Consider the following 23,252-nt stretch of genomic DNA (forward strand, 5'->3'; position numbering starts at 1 on the left):
TAGGGGAAAAAAGAAAGCTTAAATGTGCAATACTTTGCTAGATTTCTGTGTTGGTTAAACATTTGTATCAATGAAGAATCTTCCTTTCTCCTACTGCTTTAGCTCTTTCATCCTTTTCGCTAGCATTAACTTGTTATCAGCCGCTGATAACATCAGTCCAGAAGTATCCATCCAGGATGGCGAGACATTGATTTCTTCCGCCAAAAGATTTGAACTTGGCTTCTTCTCTCCTGGAAATTCAACAAAAAGGTACATGGGAATATGGTACAAGAAGAGTCCTGAAACAATAGTTTGGGTTGCAAATAGAAACAATCCCATTCTCGATAGCAGTGGAGTTTTATCCATTAGTGAAACTGGAAACCTTGTTTTTCTTAGCAAATCAAAGACCATCGTATGGTCTTCAAACATCTCTGTAAAAGTGGAAAATACAGTGGCGCGGCTCTTAGATACTGGAAACTTTGTTCTTGTGGATGCTGCTGAAAACTATCAATGGCAAAGCTTTGATTACCCATCAGATATACAGTTACCAGGCACGAACGTTATCTAACTTCATGAAAAACTGCTGATGATCCATCATCCGGAGACTTCACTTTCAGATTTAACGTTAATTATTTGTTACCTGAATTGGTAATCTACAGGGGATCAACAAAAATTGCCCGTAGTGGACCCTGGAATGAGGTCTACTTTGGAGGAATTCCCACGAAACCAAATTTGATCTTTGAGATAATTCTGGTGCATAATGAGGCTGAGTATTCTTACTGGTACGAGTCTTTCAACAATCCGGTTGTCGTGGTAGCGAAACTTAATCAATCTGGAAGGAAACAGTGGCAAATATGGAACGAGAGGAGTAATAGATGGGATCTAAAGTATTCAGCCCCGGAAGATGTTTGTGGAAATTACAGGCATTGTGGTGCTAACAGTGTTTGCAGCATTAACAAGACACCCATTTGCAAGTGTTTGAAAGGGTTCAAATCGAATTCACAGTCTAACGAGACTTCTTCTCAAGGATGCGTGAGAAGTCTGCCATTGGATTGTGAAGGTGGAGATGGGTTTATAAGGGTTGATAATGTTAAAGTGCCGGACTTGGTAGATGTTTCACTGAATGAGAGTTTGAGTCTTCAGGAATATGAGGCCAAATGCTTGAGCAATTGTTCTTGTAAAGCTTATACCAATTTCGATGCAACTGGAGAAGGCAGTGCCTGCTTGATGTGGTTTGGGGACCTAATTGATATCAGAAAGATTGTTGAGAACAGAGGGGACACAGGATTTCTACTTACGGGTGCCTGCTTTAGAACTAAGTATGTTAGTTTTGTGATTTAATTAATTGGTTGCTATTTTCACTTTTAATCTTCAATAAAGTTATCTTCCCACATGGCATTTTCGAAACTTTTCGGAAACTAAGATTTCTTGAAACTGATACGAAACGTTTTGGAGGTGTTTCAAAAATTTTAAAAGCGCATTTCTATATAAAAAATTTCAAAATCAATTTCGACATTTTGTATTCTCAGCCTAACTCTAAGACTTTTTTCACATCATCTCCTTTACTCTTCGGTATCTCAAATTGTTGGTGAACTCTAGAACACTCATCTTTGTCAGACCAGTGTATTAACTTTGTTTGTCTTCAGTAGTAGTGCATTGATGACATAAACTCCTTTCCTCGTATTGGTTTTTGGGTTATGGCTGAGTACATGGAAGGCCAGAGTCTCCAAGGGAGACTCAAGAGTCTCTTATAAGATGTTTAAGCTTGGGTTGAATACCCTGGTTCCTCTTAATTCTTGTGAGGACAAGTCCTTTCATGTCCAACTTACCAGTCAATCTGTCTTTTCTATTATGAATTTGTGTGAAATTTCTCCTGTCTTCTTCTATTCTTCTTTACAGCGACAAACTCAAGCAACAGGACTTCAAAGGATACAGGAGATAAGAAGAATAAAGGAAACAGAAAGCTACTATGGATGATTGTCACACCAATATTGTCCCTGGCAGTGGTTACTTTAGGCTTCCTTATTCATTATGCAAGGAGAAAGCACAGAAGGAAAGGTGAAACTCTGCATGATTTTAGCAGTATATCATAAAAACCTCAATGCCATGATTATAAGTTTTCTTCATATACCCAGGGGAGGATCTGTTGCTATTTGATATGCATTCAGGCCGAAACTCTGATGGTTTGGAGGTTGCTGAAGTAAAAAAGCTTAGAAAAAGTTGGGGAAAAGAAGTTTAATTGCTATTATTCAGCTTTGCCAGCGTCTGTGCTGCAACAGAAAATTTCTCATCAGCAAACAAGCTTGGTGAAGGTGGTTTTGGATTTGTTTACAAGGTAAGATTTTATGTCCTTTGCAGCTGCTCAAGCTGATTGTTTCTAAAATTTAAGAGCTTTGCCAAGGTAAGTAAGAAAGTCATATATCAGGGAACACTACTCAAAGGGGATCATATAGCTGTGAAAAGGTTTTCAAGAAGATCTGGCCAAGTATGAAAGGAATTAAAGAATGCAGCAATGCCTGTGGCCAAGCTTCAACACAAGAATCTTGTTAGACTTCTGGGCTGCTGCATTGAACAGGATGAAAAGATACTGATCTATGAGTACATGCCAAATAAAAGCTTGGATTTCTTCCTCTTTGGTTTGTAGCTCTCATGTTCTCCTACGTTGGGGTTTACATATTTCTTTGCTCACATCTTGTTCACTCTTTGTGCATCAGATCCATCGAAATGGAAGCTATTAGACTGGACGACATGCGATCAGATCATTGAAGGGATTGCTGAAGGACTTCCATATCTTCATGAATTCTCTATAATGCAAATCATTCATAGGGATTTGAAGGTTAGCAATATTTTGTTGGATAAAGACATGAATCCTAAAATTTCTGACTTTGAAATTGCTAGAATATTTGGAGAGAATGAGTTGCAAGCAAACACAAGACGAATTGTTGGGACTTGGTAAGTATAGTAAATGATGCATCTATTTTATGATTGAATCTATTGTCGTGGATGAAGTAATAATACCATATTGGTTCTTCTCCTACAGTGGATATATGTCCCCGGAATATGCCCTCAGAGGTGTCTTCTCGACAAAATCTGATGTCTTTAGCTTCAGAATGCTGTTAAGATTATCAGTGGCAAGAAGAACACTGGTTTTTATCAGGTTGACTCTCTCAATCTTCTGGGTTATGTGACTAACAAAAACTGACTCGTTTTTATTATGCAGCAATTCTTTTTCACAGATGCAGGGCTGGATCCAAACCAAGCCTTGGTTTGGTTTAGCTCAGCTCAAATTCGTTTGATTTGAATTCAAGCCGGATGATTTGGTTTGTTTTTAAAATCGAATTGAACTTGAATTATGAAATGTTCAGCTCGGTTAAACTCAAATCAGTAGTTTAAATTTGTGGCTCGATTCAATGCGAATTTGTGATTTAGATCAGCTCAAATTCATAGTTCGATTTAGTTTAAATCAATGATTTTGTATATTATTTGGGTAAAAAGATATTGTTTTGTCAATTAACCACGAACTTGAGTCACGAATTCGAGCCACGAATATGAACCATTGATTTGAACCTTGAATTTGAGCCAAATGAGCTATGAATTTGAGTTGAACCTAAACCGAATCAAGCTGAACTTGAGCCAACCTTAATTTTGGCTCAACGAACTCGAGTCAAACTATTTTTTATTCAAACTAAACTCAAGCTAAGGGTATTTGGGCTCGGGCTGATTTATATCCATTCTAAAGTGATGTAATTTATGGGATGTGGATGTAAGGCATGGGGTATGTGGACTAGTGACAAGGGATCGGAGCTGCTGGATCCAGAATTAGAAGAGCAATCCTCCATGATTATGCCGCTGAGATATGTTAAAATAGGGCTGCTTTGTGTTCAAGAGAGTGCAAATGACAGACCTTCCATGGCTGAAGTAATGTCAATGCTGATGAACCAAGCTGCAATATTACCTTCTCCAAAACAACCAGCATTTTCATGTGTAAGAAATAGCAGAAGTGTAAAATCATATACCAGTAAGTCAGAGAAATGCTCTGTGAATAATGTAACTCTACAACTTTGAAAGCTCGTTAATGCTATGGATTTTGTGTTTCCATACGTATAAGTATCGTGGACTTACCTTTGTTTTTTTCAGTAAAACTATGTGTACACATCTTGAGCGTATAAAATGGGCACATAGATGATATATCATCAAGTAATTGAATATTATTTTTTCCTTAATAATCCATCATTCGTGTACTCAAAATATATACATGTAATATTGCTCTTGGTTTTTTAATTGAAATAGTAAAGAAACAGTCTTAGTCATCAAGGGTCGACAAAACTGATGGAGTATTAGAACTTTTAAAGTGAAAACTTAGGTTCGAGTCTTTGTCACGTTTGTAAAACTTTGATTTAAATTACTTTAAAAAAAAAGGTCTTGAACACCGTATACAAATTTCAATTATTAATATGTTTTTATTAGAATTACAAAAATACCGTAATACATTTTACCTACATCATCACAACAAGTGATCCACCAACAAGTTTATCTCCACCAGTCCGAGAAGCATCCATTCCTCCAGTAAGTTCATTGCCTCAACTGAAGGCCCAGTGAAAGAAGAGAATCGAAGACAGGCGTAGTCTAAGTCTCCATTGAAAGCTAATGATGATGGTAGCATGTCTCATCGGATGACAATAATAGACGACCATACATCATATGGATGTTATAACCTCCACCATAAGAGGTGGGATTGTACTTGTCAAAGTCGTGAACATCGTCTTTCTTGTGATAGTACAACATCATTTCAGTATGCCATTGCCACTCCTGCTTCAGCCTCTGCGGTGAAAGCAAACCACCGATTCGAAAAGTATATGTTTGTTCTAAGTATGGTTTGTACATACTTTCAATGGCTCCATGTAATTTATATTGGCATTGTTTCAATGGCAAACCTTTGGAAACCAGTTGGTTGTAAGTGGCAAGGCCGATGGGAGTAACCGTAAAAGGTCATTTTGCCCTTTTTTAGGTCAGTGCGAAATGACTTTTATGTCTTTCCACGTAACAATTTTTATTAACGGATACATTTAACACATAGACAAATGAGTTTTCCAAACTTAAAAGTGAAAAATTATTATTTCATCAAAGTTCGAGTGAAAAATAATTATTCAGCCCAAAAAATATGACTTAATATGTAGATGGAATTAAATAGAACTATTATTAATGGCCAAAAAGACTTATTCACATCTAATGTTTGGTGAAATTTCAAACTCTTATTCATTAATTTTTAAAAATCTAAATACTCATTAATCTGTTAAAATTCACTGTTACGGTTAAAGGTAAAAATATCATTTAGCTAAAAAATATTTAAAAAACTAAAAATTTATCACATTTTATTTTTTAGTTTAAAAATTAATAATTATCTCTCATCCAAAGTTTAAAAAGTGATTATTTCTCTTTTAAGATTTTTTTTCTCCTTCCCTTTGGTGACATCTTCTTTTTTACCATTAGCAACCTTTCTAAATCTCTTTTTCTCCTGTTGACATCTCCCTCGCTTCTTCTTGCCTACCATTTTCATTGGAGACGAAGGTAAAATATTTTTATCTTAAACGAAGACGACACCAAACCTTGGGTAGGGACTAGTCTTTTGGCCGTATTTAATTTGTCAAAAACAGTTCCCATGACTTAAATTTGGGGGGTAATCTGCCAACTAGGAGCCTAGCATAAAGTCAGCTCAGAGTCGGCCATTTCTAATTTTATCTACCTTTAAATATTATTAGACTTAACATAAAAGAGGAACCCACACAAGGAAAAACATGTTCAGTTTTAGGAGTAGGCCCTTCATTAGGTAAAATCAGCAAATATAAACTATGTATTAGATGTATAAACTTATGTCGTTTAGCCAAAGAATGTAATGGTCCCTGCAATTTCTTAAAATCACATTGAGTTTTGTCAATTATTTGTCTCAAGTCAAATTAATATATTTGTTCGAGTATTATTTATACCTATGATTTGATGCCTCATCAACAGTGCCCCTTTTGTTTTCTTAGAGTTTTGTAATACAAAAATACAAAACTAAATTGAACCAAATTATGTCATTTTTGGCTTGAATGAAGAATGGGGGTTGGCTATAGTTCGTCAAGCCAATGTAAATGGTAGCTTGAGTTTAGCTTGATTCTTAAGTTTAAAGATCGAAGTTTAGCTTGAGTTCATAACTCAAATTTTTGACTTAGATTTGTGATTCGAGTTCATAGTTCATTGACAGCATAACATTATTTTACTGGATACTGGATAAAAATAATATTGTTTTGACAGTTGATTGACATGACTCGATCAATCCATCAACCAAACTCAAATCGAATTGAGTCAATTATCTAACTCGTAGGCTAAATCAAATCAAATTCATTGATTTCATAAACGAGTCGGATCTCTTGACTCAATTTCAACCTATACGAATTATAATATAGTTGAACCAACTTTCAACATCAAGTAAGCTACTTTTCAACCAGAAAACCTAAACTGAATGGTATAATTTTTTTTATTACATGACATTATCATTTTAAATAAATTTAGGCCAAAAGACTTATTCCCACCAAGGTTTGATGCAATCCCAACTTCCATCTGCAAAGTTTCAAAAAGTTAAATATTCAACCTTCTGTTAAAATTATTTGATAGGATTAAAAATAAAATCGTTATTTAACAAAAAAAAATTTAAAAAACTAAAATGTTGTCTCATTCCCTCCCTTAATTTAAAAAACTAACAATTTCTCTTCCACCCAAAAGTTTGAAAAGTTAACTTTTTCCCCTATGGTTTTTTTCTCCCATGACTGGAATTCACTTAGCTAACTTTATCTTCCCACCATCTTTGGTTTCATTCCATCTAAATCAACCAAACCGAACGACGTCGATGCTATTTGTTTTCATTCCATCAAAAACGTCTTCAATTTCATTCCATCATCCGTCAGCGCTCTTCCCCAAAACGTCTACTTTTCATCCAAATGGGAGTGACATGTTCAGTTGCTCTTTGGTTTTGACTTCGGTCAATTTTGACAGGAGCAGATGCTTGAATTGGGAGTAAAGCGTCCAAATCGGAAGTAAACAAGCATCATTCGGTTTTGGTCAATTTTGAAGGAATGGAACCAAAGATGGAGTGAGAGAGAGCCAATGAACTCATGGGTGGGAAGACAAAGTCAGTTGGTCAGATTCCTATCATCGAAGAAAGAAGGGAAAGAAAACCTTACAGGGAAAAAGTTAGTTTTTCAAACTTTTGAGTGAGAGAAAATTGTTAATTTTTTAAACTAAAAAAAAAAAAATGAGATAAATTTTTTATTTTTTTATTTTTTTATTAAATAATGATTTTACCTTTAACTTAAAAGATAATTTTAATATAATAGTAGATATTTAGGTTTTTTAACCTCGCGGGTGAGAGGGGGATGCACCAAACCTTGGGTGGGAATAAGTATTTTGGCCATAAATTCATCATAAATTAGTCTATTAATAGGTGCATGTTATGTAGTTGTTGAGCCAAGAAATTATATGATTAGGACTTCTAATCTTAATTTGATGAATCTATAGTAAAAACAATCAATTGTATTGAAAATTATCTTCTTTAATGATACGTATGAAGTTGACAAAGGAACAAAGATGATTTTATATAAAACCGATATCTCAAAGAGAACCAACTCCATTGAAATTGATATGGTTTGTGTTTCTAATAAATACAAGTTGGTTGAGTTTTTTTTTTTTTTAATTGAAAGATATTTGGTTCTATTCGAGTTTGATGAAACCTAAAAAAATGGACAAAGGCACATCCAAAGTCTTCACCCAACAAGTTTCTCTTTTGGATTCGGCACTAAGTTTATTACAACATAAAATATAATATGTACTGATGTTGATTGATTTATATAGATTTCATTTTGTAATTTTTTATGTGGTGTAAGTCAAGAGTTTAATTTTGATATATCGTCAAAAGACACTTAAATTCATGATCTCTTATATATGAAGTCTCTTCTTTTGTCACTTAAACTATTCTTTGGGGGGTAAAAAGTCAATAAACTTATTATAAATAAAATACTAAATAAATAATGTTATATGTACATACTTTTGATACACAATTTGGGTACATAAATTATATGTCATCATGTGATTGGATGTTACTTTATTTTTAATTCAAAATTATCTAATCATATCATCTGTATATCTAAATTTTATATAAAAAGTGTACACAAATAATTTTATTGATACTAAATACCCTTTCCAAAACACAAAAGCGATATACAAACCTCATCGAAAAGTTATCGTGTTTTCTTAATGTTATTAAGAAGGAAGACCAACTTCATAGATTGATAGTCAATCAAAAATGTTGCAATATCAAGTCAATTTCTACATCAAATGGTTCAATCAGGTTTGTTTAAAACTCAATGAATTATAATATAATATTTTATAACCGTATGTATGAGATTATACGAATTGATAAGAGATTTACAATTTATCGCTTTAGATAATTTATTTAGTTCACATTTCACAGTACATGAGTATGCATATTTTGCATAGACTAAATAAAATCATGTAATCTTAGTTTCACAGGATCTACGCATAAGTAATAAAATATTGAATTAAACTTTATGGTTATAAAAATACTTAGAACATCATGTCAATTGAATCCAAAGAATCTTTTAGAATCACCTTAAATTGAAGATTTGTTATGACGGGTTTTCTGCTCTATAAACCTCTAAGACCTATACTAAAACTAAAACGTTCACCCAGATCATCTGTAAACTAATATTGAACTATTCAATCATTTGGTTTTGTTAAACGAAAAGTATAATTAATATTAGAGCACATCAAAAATAATTTGCCAAGCCCCATGTGTAAAATGTTCGTGCATGATATATTGTCATTTATATATTTCTGTATAGGTTATTATTCTCGCCACTTTTCTTTCCATTTCCATGGATGTCTTTGAAATCTGGCAAGAACAATGCAAGTCTTTAGTAGATAAAAAAAGTGGAATTTTGGAAGAAAGCTCTGGCTAAATATTGCAGAAATTTTGTTGCCGATTGTTTAAATAATGCAAGTCCTTGATTTCCAGGTGTGAAAGCTGTCTTTCAAAATATACTCGCCAATTCCAGAAGTAATTATCAAGGATGGTGACCCATTGATTTCGCCAGGTCGATGGTTTGAACTCGGTTCCTTCACAGCCGGAAACTCAGACAACAGCAAGCTGACAGCAGTGGTGGACCATGGGGGTTGACTCCCAGCTTTGGCATAACTTTTAATAATAAAATTATATATACCTAAATATATATTTAATATATATTATTATATAATTAGTTGACTATAAATTAATAATAAAGTAATACTCAATCACTTAATAACATATATAAATATATATTTATTTATATATATAAAATAAATACACATAATATTATTTAACTTTTAAATTTAATATTTATATATATATATATAAAATATTAATATAATTTTTACAATTTTATATATATTTTTTAGAAATTTTTATTTTTTATTATCCGTTCATATTTTTCTATTATTTACTTTTATCCTTTAGGTTTTATTTTTGGGTTTGCACTTTTTAAACATATAAACATAATTTTAAATATGTCAATTAAATAATTGATACGCTATTATGTATATTAAAAAAACAATTATAAATTTTATCATTAACTTAACTAAACTCTTTTAAATTTTTAATAAAAGAAAAATTAGATAGTATTGTGTAAAGTCAGTTTTATTAGTTTTAAATTGTTTTTTTTTATTCAACATATTTACAATTCGGTTTTAATATTTATATACTGAACTGTATTGTAAAACCTGATCAAATTATGAATGATTCATGAATCGAATTGGTTGATCTACAAAGATAAAAAAAGGAAAATTGAAATTTTTACCTTTTTTTTTTGTTATGTATACATATATATCACTAATTCCAAAACTTAAACAAAAATGCCATATCAGTATTTCATTTTTCTAAAATACACTCATTGATGTAATTCATACAGAAAGAGAGAATATCTTCTCTCTTTTTTTCTTCAACCTTCCAATGAAGAAGGAATCTGTTATAGCATAGAAAAAAAATTCTTCAACAGAGAATACACGTAATTGAACAATAAAACTTGTATGTTATGTGTTTCTTTATGAATAATTGAAAATCAAATAATATATGATAGATTCATATTCATGACTTCATGTAAAATTTAATTTTATTGTAACTTCATGTTGTTAAATTTTTTAATACTGTTATTTTATATTGTTTTTATTGTTTAAAATTATTATAATATTATTTAATATTATATTAATGATTATAAAATACAAAAATTTAAATTTAAAAAGTTTCCAGATAAAGAATGAGTTGACAACACCAACCACTTAACGTTGACGCCAACCCCACCATTGGTTTTTTTTTTTTTTTAGTGGAAATACGTGGAGCCCAAAGGTGCGAGGAAGAATCCAAAAATAGAGAAATTAAAAAACAGAAACCTTTAAATGTTGTGGGGTCTATTGTATAAAAAAAACTAAAAAAAATAAAATCAATAATGGGGTTCACGTCGGCAACCTATTCTTCATTTAAAAATTTTTTAAATTTAAATTTTTAAATTTTATAATTATTAATATAATATTAAATAATATTATAATAATTTTAAACAATAAAAATAATACAAAATAATAATATTAAATAATCTAACAATATGAAATCATAACAAAATTAAATTTATATGAAGTCATGAATATGAATTTATCATACATTATTTGATTTTCAATTGTTTATAAATAAAACATATAACATATAAGTTTTATTGTTTAATCACATGTTTTCTCTGTTAAAGAATTTTTTTTCTATGCTGCAGAGATTCCTTCACTAGAAGACTGAGGAAAAAAAGAGAGATGGTATTCTCTCTTTTTGTATGAGTTACATCAATGAAGATATTTTAGAAAAATAAAATAAAATATTGTTATGATATTTTTATTTAAGCTTTAGAATGAATAATATATATGTATACATAGTAAAAAAATAAAAATAAAAATTTCAATTTGCCTAAAAAAAACATGCACAAAGTCTAAGAAGTCAAATGGGAAGCAATGGGTCAGACCAGACACTCTCAAACCGAAAGTAGAACTTCTAATATGGCAGCTTTACAAAATCATTCTCCGCCACATGTAGCCACTTAATTAGAAAAGAAACAAAGAAGGTTCAAGCATCTCAGAAACCTTCTTTGTTAGAACTTATGAAATATTAAAATTTTTAAAGAAGAAAGTCTAGATTCTAGTCTCTATCATGTTTAGGTTTATCCATCCAACTAATACAGGTGAACTCCCCTATTAAAAAAGAGCAAAGGACTATTTCTCATTCAAGTTTTAGTTCAATCTCAATAATATACTCGTAATAGATGAAAAACTCAAATACTCACCCATCTTTAAACTATCATTAAATTTTTCGTTAAATATAAAGGTAAAATTGTCATTTAATAATAATATTAAAAAATATATAAATTGATTTTATTTTTTCCCTCAGATTTTAAAAATTAACATTTAACCCTCATACCTGAACTTTGAAAAGTGACTCCCCCTCCCCCCCAAAAAAAAATCCTAAGCTTTTTCTTCACTCCTCTCTCTGGCCACCGATGACCAGTGCGACGCATTGCCAAACGACGAGAGTTATCTAGATCTGGATGATGTTCGTCGTCCTTCACTGGACTATGGAGTGTCGTTCAATGAGGATGATGCTTGTCATCTAGTTTGGATGACGAAGCATCATCCATAATGGACAACACTCCTTTGTCTAGAGATCTGAACGATAAAGTATTGTCATCATCCCTAGACGACGATGGTTGTCCAAAGGTCATCCTCTATGATGACTTCATCTTGTTTCTCTGTCGTAAGTCCACCATTTGTTGGAGAAAGTGGTCAGATTTCAAGTTTGGTATCTTAAAGGGGAAAAATAAATTTTTAAAAACTTAATCAAGGAGAGAAAATGAGATATAATTTTAATTATTTTAATATTATTAATAAAATAAAGATTTTACCCCTTAACTCTAACAGAAAATTTATGAGTGTGTTCTAACAGATAAAAACTTGTGTAGATATTTAGGGTTTTTGATTTGTCGTAAGTATATATTTGTCATTTCACCAAAAGTTGGGTGGGAAATTGTCCTTTTTCCCATAAAAAAATAGTTTAGGTATATTGGCATTACATGCGTATTACAATAAATAATGAAGCATTAATAGAATTAATAATTTGTCCTGTATGTAACAGGTTAAAAGAAGCATTTTAGTGGGCTCTAAAAAGTTTTCATCCTTTTGTCATCAGTCCTATCTATTTGAGTGGGTAAAATTATACTATGATTGAAGTCGAGAATAACTAAAGTCATCAATCCCACCTATTTGAAATATGTAAAATATATATTATGATTCAAACCGAAAAAAACTCAAATTAAGGACCTTTTAATTCAAATAAAACAATTGATCAATCAAATATAGTCACGATTAGAACAATCATCAATCCTACCCATGACTTTGAAAATCAGATTGGGTCAACTGATTGATTGATTGAACCATGGCCTACTAACCAAAACAATTTCGATTTGTTTGGAAACCCTTTTTTGGAAATTAAACCGCTTTGGCCTAGATTGAACCACTCGAAATATCCAGTTAAACTAGCTAAAAAATCGGGTTTGACCTAATCACCAAAATAAATAAATAATTTTTTGTAAAAAAATCATTATTAATTGAACCCAAGATCTCATCTATCAATTTTGAACTTATATAACATCAAACTAAGTTTGTATTAATACTAAAATATTTTATATTATACATTTAATGATAAATTATACAAAATTATTATGAATATTATTTTTAAACAGTTAATATATCCAACCACTGGTCAACTGATCTGACAATTGGTTGAATCAGACCGTCTTTTCTTCCTAATTGATATTTAGTCTGAATCTGAAAACATAAAATTTTTACCTATTTGAAATGGGTAAGTATACTTAGAAATTAAATGTAGGAGGATCAAGTTTAATAAAATTAAAATATTGACAAGTCAATCAAGAAATAATAAAATTTAAAAGATTTAATATATAGTATTATAAAGGTTATATTGATATTTTACATACATAAAATTGAAAAAATTTTGAAGTCAAGGAGGTCAAGACATGTCAAGGGTTTGGATCGATTCGAATAGCATGAAAAAAGTTAGCCCACAAGGGTATGACCAACAATTTTACAAGCTACGCTAGACGCATAAGTTGTGTGCGGCATGGCAAGGGCTTTGGTTAAGGTCACAAATATATATATATGTATGTGTATGAAATGGCGGGTCATTCTATAAAACACGTAAGTCAACGCACTGCTTAGGGGCCTTGCCATCATGTGAGCTGGCACAACTCACGAGGACCACCCTTTTGTAGCCTTGACACAACAGACTGTACTAAATTCAATATAAAACAATCTATGAATATGTTTAAAGGGGTTTTAAATATTTAAAAATTAAATAAGATTTAATTATATGATAATATATTATTTAAATATTTAAAATTAAATATATATAATATTACTAATTAAATAGAGTGGGTAAAAAATATTACATTGTATATAATGCATTTCATAAAACTCTCTAGGCACGTAGTTTGAACAATCAATAGTGACGATAGTGGGCAGGGATTCGATCGTGGACTTTCTGAATAATCTCGGAAAAGTCTCTGAAAATATTTTAATTACAATGTTCATACAATATTTTTTAATGAAATGGCGTGCCAAATGCGCTATTAAATTATGGGAAATTGGCCCCGCAGCTGCCAGGGGTCAGCCATCTCCGGCTTAAAATATTGACGTTGGGTTGGGGGCGTCAATTGTGACTAGAAACAGAGGCCTTGAAGTTGGAGCCCACAAAATTGAAAAAAGAAAAAAGTCTTCAGAGTTTATGGAAAGTTTGTCATTGCGTAAACCAGGGTACTTCAGGTGAGAAGAAAGAAGATTCCATATGTTAAAAATTTTTTTTAATGATATATCAATATTAAAATTTTAAATTATCTAATTTAATAATAATAAAATCAATTATTGAACTTAAAATTTATCTTGTTCAGTATGATTAATTCAATTTCAATATAATAACTTAATTCGAACGAAATTTTTAGTTTTAAAAAAAAAATTGTCATTAGATGACATTGACAGACATGGCAATCCAACATAAAATATTTGTTAATTGTAAATTAACTAGTCAATTACTACATAGATATTTTAATCCAGAATGGTGGTAGTAGTGGGGTGGTTGCATTATGAGGACCTTTTTCTGAATGAGTATATTATTCCCCAGAGACCTTTTTCACCCCCTTAAATGTGTAAATCATACTTTTCCACCTAAAACTAGGGCTGGACTCGAGCCAAGCTAGCTCGAGCTCAAGCTGGCTTGGGTTGGCTCGGTAGATTTTTTTTTTAAATTTTTTATATAAAACGACGTCGTTTTGATCCATATATATTAAAAACGATGTCGTTTTGATATGAAAAACGAGCCGAACTGAGCCGAACTCGAGCCGAGCTGAGTTGAGCTCGAGCCTAACTCGAGCCACCCATAAATAAATCGAGCCGAGCCTGAGCTGGCTGCGAGCCAAGCTCAGCTCGGCTCGGCTCGAATCCAGCCCTACCTAAAACCTAAGCTTTGTTAATAGAAAAAATCTCGATAATGTGTTCAAAAGTACAATTATCACATTATGTATAATTGTTTCATTTTCAAAATTACCGTATTACCTTAAATTAAGAAAAAAAATAAAACTCTTTTGATATCTAGTTTGCATCAACATCGTCTTCTTACCATTTTCCTTTTACCTTCACCCTTTTTCTTCTTGGGTGGTCTAGTCAGCTCCTACCAATACTATAATCGTCACCCCCTTACCTCAACAAGCTATCCACACTCTCAATCCCGCAAGCCATCCTCCTAAAAAACCTATTCATTCTTACAAAAAACTGTCCTATGATACATCTTTTCTAATATGAGATTGTCAATGACAAAATCTCCTTGTCAATGAGTCAATCTCACATAATTTATTTTGAGTCGATTGATACCAAAAGGCTAAACACGATTAAGGACATAGTGAAGGAGTTTAAGATAATGATGAGCTCGTGGTGGTAAGATCATGGCAATGTTCATGGCGGCTATGGTTTTTAAATAATTAGTGGGAATGAATTACATATTTTTAAATTTATAACAAAGTCAAAATAATATTCATATATAAAATATTAAGATGAGGTAGTAAAAATGTGATTCTTTTTCGAAAACTTTTGATGATATAATTATTATTTTATCTTTAAAGCTTTGGTTTTTTTTAAAAAGAGCTAAGTTCGAGGTGAGAAAATATTATTTTTGCATTTCAGGGGTGAAAAGTTATTTAATCAAACCTTAGGTGGGAACAAAATATTATTTCACGTGCGGCTCAAATTTGACGAGTGCTCTAATCTTTGACGTTCTAGTAATGGTGAGGGATAATATCTTGGACAGCCTTAAATTATGTATTTCTTCTTTTTGCACCTCTAGCTTTATAATGTAACAACATTCAAGTTTCAACACTACTCCCTCAATTATAGTTATCAATATCTTATAATATACGATACTTATTCTATAATACAATATAATACAAAAGGAAAATGATACATATAATATAGTGCATCGAATTAATAAGAAACAGTATACGTATCGTATAATATGATACATATTTTACAATATTATATATTTTACCAATACAAATTGACACAAAATGTAAATGGGAAATTTAAAATTTTTTAAGTTATTTGTGATATTTTTAAGTTACCGATACAAGAATGGCTATGGCTATTTGATTTCATTAAAATTAAAGCTTATCAAAAAAACCCAAGAGAGATGTGTGAGTTTGGTAGGCTTTTTAGGTGAACGGGAAAGCTTTAGCGAAGGCTATTTTCAAAATAAGCTTTTTAACTTTTAATTTAATTTAATTAGGGTATTGATTTGGTTCAAACTTGGTTCTTCTAGTTTTAACTGGCTCAACCAGTCTGATCTGATTTTAAGAAACTTGAAAAATTACAATTAAATTGTTCTTAACATCACCTGGTTATATGTGGCCTTACAAACAGTCAAATTTAAAGTAACCAAGGCTAAAGACTTTGAAATTGACTTAAAACAATTAGACACTAATGAGGGAATTATTGCGATTAAATGAAATTGACTTAGAACATAATTTCAGGATTTGCAGTAGAGATTCTTTAGTTTTATTTTGAGAGTGTCACTAATGAATTCAAAGAAATTTTGATTAACAGTCAAAATGGTTTGTGGATTCCGAACAATTAGAAGGACTGAACCTTATGAGATTAACCTTGGATTCTTACGAAAAGAAGGTAAAATAGTCTGGAAGTGTTAATTCTAGTTAGTAAATACGAGAATGAAAAAAAAAGGTACGGATATAATACGATAAATGGTGAAAAATATTAAAAAAAAAAGGGTTATAAAATTCAAATACAAAAAAATGCAAAATGTATAGATACGAGTTTAATACGACACATCATTAATAATATTTTTTTACAATACGACAATACCAAACATAATTTTAGCACTTTTTTTAAATCATTTGGTTAACAATTCAAATGTAAAATATCTAATTGATTATTAAATATAATATAATATAATATATAATTAAAATTCAATTATTATAAAAAATTATCAAGAGAAATTAAAAATTAGGATAAAAAAATTAGATTTTTTTGTTTTATATAATTATGATATTATAATAATTGATTGAAAGTTTAAAAAAACATTTTCGTATTTTAAAAAATTTATAAGAAACTAAAATAGTGAAAAAAGATAAAAATATATATTTAATATAATAAATATATAAAATACGCCTCGAATTCAAAAATTTAGAGTAACATGTTCAAAACGTGAATTATACGAGATCATGATAATCCACTTTTTTTAATAACTAGAGTGTTAATACGATGATTCTATAGGAAAAAAAAGGGGTGTTTTTAATAAATTCTTAACCTAAAAGGTGAAAATGAAATAATAGTTTAGGGGTGTCTAGAAATTATCCACACTGATAAAATAACGTTGCCCGTTGAAGGGTATTAATTGTTTTCCACATTTGTCTGCCCATTTTCTTCACTTTCCCTGTTCCAAGTCTAAGATCTGACCTCAGATCTGACACCAGTACGAAGTCTCTTATAAAAAGTAGATAAAAAATTCATCTGTGAACAACCAACGACAAAAATTTATGCAAGCTTTTGCAAGATCATCGTTTAATTAGTTCAACAATGGAGAAGAACCTTACTTTCTTCTTCTTCTTCTACTGCTTTAGCATTTTCATCTTTTTCACAAATATTCACTTGTTATTAGCAGCTGACACCATAACTCCAGGAGGGTTCATCCAGGATGGTGACAAACTGGTTTCTTCAGCCCAAAGGTTTGAGCTTGGCTTCTTCTCTCCTGGACAATCAAAAAGCAGGTACCTTGGAGTATGGTACAAGCAGAGCCCTGAGAAAGTCGTGTGGGTTGCAAATAGAAACAATCCGATTCCTGATTCTAATGGAAGTTTAGCCATTAGCGATGATGGAAACCTTCTTCTTCTCAATGGGTTAAAGGGGGTGATCTGGTCTTCAAACATTTCTAGGAAACTAGAAAATCCAGTGGCACAATTATTGGACAATGGAAATTTTATCGTTAAGGATAATTTTAGCTCAAATGTTTCTGAAAGCTATCTTTGGCAGAGCTTTGATTCTCCAACAGATATATTGCTACCTGAAATGAAGCTGGGAAGGAACTTGAAGGCGGGTTTTGATATGTATTTAACCGCATGGAGAAGTGCTGATGATCCATCTTATGGAGACTTTACTCTCAAACTCGATATTCATTTGTTATCTGAAATGGTAATTTACAATCGATCAGTGAAGTTTGCCCGTACTGGGCCATGGAATGGAGCTTTCTATGGAGGCATACCCACAAAGCCAAACTTGCTGTTTGTGCCGATTGTGGTGAATAATCAGGATGAGTATACTTACAGGTATGAGTCTTTCAATAATCCCATTGTCATGCTGTTAAAATTGAATAATTCTGGTATGATACAATGGCAAGTATGGAATGAGAGGACTACTGGATGGGATGTTGTGTATATAGCGCCGGAAGATTTGTGTGGACATTATAGGCATTGTGGGGCTAACAGTGTATGCGACATTGACAAGACTCAAATTTGTGAGTGTTTAAAGGGGTTTGCGCCCAATTCACAGTCTAACCAGACTTCATTTAATGGATGTGTGAGACATTCGCAATTGGATTGTAAAGGCGGAGATGAATTTATAAAGCTTGATGGGATTAAACTGGCTGACTTGATAGATGTTTCTCTGAATGAGAGTATGAGTCTTGCAGAATGTGAGGCTAAATGCTTGAATAACTGTTCTTGCCAAGCTTATATTAATTCCAATGTAACTGGTGGAGGCAGTGGCTGTTTAATGTGGTTTGGGGATTTGATTGATATCCGAAAGCTTGTTGAGAACCGAGGGACACAGGATATCTTTATTCGAGTGCCTGCTTCAGAACTAGGTATGTGTATTTAGTTATTCATAGTGCTATTCTTTTCACTTTTAGGCTAGAGTTATTTAGTTGCTCTTGAAATTAACGCTGTTTTTCTTGTACATATCGCTATTGTTTTATGCATTTTTGGGGGATTCAACTCCTGTCATTCCCAACTTGGTAATCAATTTGTGCCATTTATATGGTGAATTCTTGAAGACTGGCTATTGTAATCTGCTTCATTGTTTTGCTTTATAGGCACAAACTCAAGCGTTCAGAGTTCTACAGATAATAAGAATAAAGGAAACGGTAAGCCTATATGGACAATTTTCATACCAATCCTAACTCTAGCAATGGTTATTTTGGGTTTCATTGTTACTTATGTGAGGAGAAGCATCAGAAGCAAAGGTAAAACTTCTCACAGAATGGTTTAAGTGGTATATGGGTATATCTTCAATGCTATAACATTAATTACTTCACAAATTCAGGGGAGGATCTGTTGCAATTTGATGTTAGTATGGGCCTGGATGATGACCATGCGGAGCTTACCGAAGTAAAGAAGCCTGGAGAAAGCAGGAGTAGAAAGGAAGTAAAATTGCCATTATTCAGTTTTGCTAGTGTTTCTGCTGCGACAGAAAATTTCTCATCCACAAATATGCTTGGTGAAGGGGGATTTGGTCCTGTTTACAAGGTAAGTTTCTTATGTTCTCACCAGCAATGCTAAAGCTGATTGGTAATTGGTGCCAGAGTTTTGAAGTAAAACTTTGTTAAGTTAATGTTAAGTAATGTTTCAGGGAACATTACTGAAAGGAGATCAAATAGCTGTCAAAAGGCTCTCCAAAAGATCCGGACAAGGATGGGAGGAATTAAAAAATGAAGCAATTCTCATAGCTAAGCTCCAACATAAGAATCTTGTTAGACTTTTGGGCTGCTGCATTGAACAAGATGAAAAGATTCTGATCTATGAATACATGTCGAATAAGAGCTTGGATATCTTTCTCTTTGGTTTGTGTTTCTCACAGTTTCATATGCATGTTTGATTGTACACTTTCGTTGTTTTCTTCTTGGGGTCTACTTATTTCTTGGTTCATATCTTTTTCATTTTTCTTATTAGATCCTGAGAAGCGTAAATTGTTAGATTGGACTATACGTGTTCGAATTATTGAAGGGATTGCTCAAGGACTTCTCTACCTTCATGAATATTCTAGATTGCGAATTATTCATAGGGATTTGAAAGCTAGTAATATATTGTTGGATAAAGATATGAATCCTAAAATTTCCGACTTTGGAATGGCAAGAATATTTGGAGGGGATGAGCTGCAAGCGAACACACAGAGGATTGTTGGAACTTAGTAAGTAAATGATGCAGCTAAACTTGAAGATTCCTATGTGTTATGCATGAAGTTATTATCATGAATTTACTAATTATCCTAATGATTTTTGAATCACAGTGGATATATGCCCCCAGAATATGCCCTTGAAGGCGTCTTCTCAATAAAATCTGATGTCTTTAGCTTTGGGGTGTTGTTATTGGAGATTATCAGTGGCAAGAAGAACACCGGTTTCTATCAGGCCGAGTCTGTCAATCTTCTGGGTTATGTAAGTAACAAAAAATAAACCTAGTTTTATTATTTCAAACTGTTTTCTTTTCGACTTATTTTTACTGAAGTGATTTCTCATTTGTTGATGTAAGGCATGGGATAAATGGACAAATGACAGGGCACTGGACATGATGGATCCAGTATTAGAAGATGCAGCCTCTGAGCATATATTGCCAAGATATGTCAACATTGGGCTGCTTTGTGTTCAAGAAAATGCAGAAGATAGACCTTCCATGTGTGATGTTGTCTCCATGCTCATGAATGAAACTGCAACACTATCTTCTCCAAAACAACCTGCTTTTGCACACGTAAGAAGTCAGGGCGGTTCTAGGTCGTCCGTCACTAGACCAGAGAATTGTTCTGTCAACGATATAACTGTTACAATTATGGAACCCCGTTAACTTTAAGTACTTCCATGATCAATGTCAGGTGTATATATTTTGTTGTGTATGTGCTTAGTGGAGATAAATTTATACATACAGTTCAGTTTTAGAGAAATGATATCTTTTGAGCTCAAATGTGTTGGGGGTGCTTGACTCTTAGGTGCGTTTTGTTAGAAAATTTCCTGAATGTGGATAAACATTGATATTCTTTTAATTTAATGAAATGTAGGTAAACGTATAATCCTGTGAATTATGTTTTATACGCATATTGTGATCAATTTTGTCGAATGTCTCATACACTTTATAAATAAAATATGGTTATGACGATATGAGTGTGTGCTATTAAGTTTATTGAACTTGTGATGGGAGAGTCCAATAAACTATTATAAAAAATATTAGGTCCTCTTTCTAATACAAGCACGGTAAATCACTTATTAAAATATTATTATTCTGAAAACATACGAAGAAAGAACACCAGTTTCACCAAATGGATAATAGATTGGATTTGAAATTGATTCTGCATCAACTATGGAACATCAAGTTTGTCTGAATCCGTAGAACTTTTAATTTCTGTCTTTTATAACATTTATGTATATCATGGATCAATATTAGTTATTGATATCAATGTGATTGGATTATGCATGAATATATTTGCTAGAATTCGTATGAATTAATCCCGCATGTTTGTCTTTGATCTGTCTCATAAAAAACATTGAATATTGCAAAATTTATTCCTTGGATTGATCTGTCTGGTCAACTTTGAAAGTAACAAGATATCAAATATTGATCCAAGAGAAAACGGTCAACATTATTGTGCTGTAGAAGTCACAGCTGAAAAGAACTTCTTGCTGGTTTTCTTTTTGTCTATAGAATAGTTGATGCTGTCACTGACAACATCATCCCAGAATATGAAATTGTCAATCTATGCTTCTGTGGACAAAAGATAATCCTGAGTGACTTCAAATCTACTGCATAATATGAAAAACGTTTTAGCATGACAAAATATAATGCCTATGAAAACCTTTTAGTGTGCTTTTATTGTTTGGTTTCTGATAGGTTATCCAAGGGTGGATACGAACTGAGCGTGTCTGAACACCCCCTGGTTTAAGTTTGACTTGAATAAAAAATATTTTGACTAGAATTCGGTTCAAGTTCATTAAGCTGAAATTAGGGTGACTTAAGTTTGGTTCGAATAAAAAATAGTTATATTCGAATTCATAACTCGAATTTGTGGTTCAGATTAGTGGTTTGAGTTCCTGGCGAATTAATAAAACAAGGTTGTTTTACCCAATAAGGGGTACAAAGACATCATTTTGTATAAATTCGAACTACAAATCCAAGTCATAAATTCATGTCAAACTTTAACAATAAATCTGAACTATAAATTTAAACTATGAATTTAAGTTAAATTTAAACCAATCTAAGCCAAACACCCTTTTAGCTTGAGTTCAACTTAGTTTTAAAAACAAGTCATTTTTTCAGTTCGAATTTGAACTAAACAAATTTGAATTGAGTTAAACTAACTTTCAAGACTAAGCCAACTTAATTCAGATCAACCTAGGTTCTTGTGCCCAAGTTTGTTTAAGAGATTACCTTGGGTGGTTGTAATATAATCTTTTGAGATCAATTCAATCAAAGGAGATTATACTTTTGATCTTTGATCCTGAACTTTGTTGAGTAAATGTTAGAAAATTTTATTTCTTACATTGGACCTACGTATTAATACAATAGACATTGTATATTCTTAATAATTTTGAATAATATCAATAGAGTCGGTTTTGTTATGATCAAACATAGTAATAAAATTATTGTGTTTTAAATACGTTCCATTGATGTTTTTTGTATGAGTTTTGTAACGGATAAATGTTATATGTATTATATTTTATTATTTATGATAAGATAATATTATATATAATATAATACGATATAATTAAGTTGAGGTCCTTAATTCAAACTCTATTATGAGTTTTTTTTTTTTTAATAAATGGGTTTTAAATATGGAAGACAATGAAAAACATTGATTTTATGTTGTTATGAAATTTAATATACTTTTGCAAATATCTTTTTTATAAATTTGACATATGATCTTGGTTCGATGAATCTAGATACGTGTCACCCTCAAAGTTAGTGATATCAAAGAACAAGGGAAAATCATGGTTTGATGATTGATTCTCATAAATTTGAAGTTTGATGATTGATTTATATGGATTTTTAGAATTTGATGATTGATTCCAAATGCATATATTATTTGAACACATGCAGCCACTTGAGCATCTCCTTGTCCTCATCATTCATAAGGAATGAATATGCTCCACATTGATCCCAGAGAGACAAAGTGCAATGAAGCGGGATGACGTTCGTGGGTCTTCATCATGCTTCTTTGGATGGTTCGATTCATTTCAATTGGATGCACTTCATCCTAAAAAAGAAGATGGGTGGAAAGCCTGGTTGTCAGCCAAAAAGGGGTTGATGTGACTTTTTAAACTTTGAATGAGAAAAATTGTTAGTTTTAAAAACTAAATAAGAATGTGATAAATTTTAGTTTTTTAAATATTTTTGACTAAATAATATTTTTACTCTTGTAACTACTAACAAACTCTTCTCACAGTTTCATATACATGTTTGATCATACTTATTCGGTGTTTTCTTGTTGGGGTCTACTAATTTCTTGGCTCATATCTCTCTCATTTGATTATTAGATCCTGAGAAGCGTAAATCTTTAGATTGGACTATACTTGTTCGAATTATTGAAGGGATTGCTCAAGG

At 31.8% G+C, this 23,252-nt stretch overlaps 3 protein-coding genes and 1 pseudogene across 3 annotated transcripts; all 4 read left to right on the top strand.

The window, feature by feature from the left end:
• The first annotated feature begins 59 nt into the window (after positions 1-59).
• On the top strand, positions 60-565 carry LOC123201870 (G-type lectin S-receptor-like serine/threonine-protein kinase At4g27290). The gene has a single exon (XM_044617438.1). It carries the CDS (start codon positions 71-73, stop codon positions 545-547), a length of 477 nt encoding a protein of 158 aa, XP_044473373.1. The 5' UTR covers positions 60-70; the 3' UTR covers positions 548-565.
• LOC123201715 (G-type lectin S-receptor-like serine/threonine-protein kinase At4g27290) lies at positions 556-1,320 on the top strand (the record flags this gene model as incomplete). The annotated part of the gene is made up of 1 exon (XM_044617280.1): positions 556-1,320. A coding segment is annotated over one exon (765 nt), but the record flags the coding sequence as incomplete, so codon positions are not given.
• A 628-nt stretch (positions 1,321-1,948) lies between these two features.
• LOC123201716 lies at positions 1,949-4,044 on the top strand (annotated as a pseudogene).
• Positions 4,045-17,087: 13,043 nt separating this feature from the next.
• Positions 17,088-20,749, top strand: LOC123201864 (receptor-like serine/threonine-protein kinase SD1-8). The gene is made up of 7 exons (XM_044617431.1): positions 17,088-18,532; positions 18,761-18,910; positions 18,991-19,193; positions 19,297-19,507; positions 19,617-19,854; positions 19,954-20,101; positions 20,196-20,749. Exons 1-7 carry the CDS (start codon positions 17,251-17,253, stop codon positions 20,502-20,504), a joined length of 2,541 nt encoding a protein of 846 aa, XP_044473366.1. The 5' UTR covers positions 17,088-17,250; the 3' UTR covers positions 20,505-20,749.
• Positions 20,750-23,252: the final 2,503 nt, after the last annotated feature.

The sequence above is a fragment of the Mangifera indica genome, chromosome 18 (assembly GCF_011075055.1).
Source record: "Mangifera indica cultivar Alphonso chromosome 18, CATAS_Mindica_2.1, whole genome shotgun sequence".
NCBI lineage: Eukaryota > Viridiplantae > Streptophyta > Magnoliopsida > Sapindales > Anacardiaceae > Mangifera > Mangifera indica.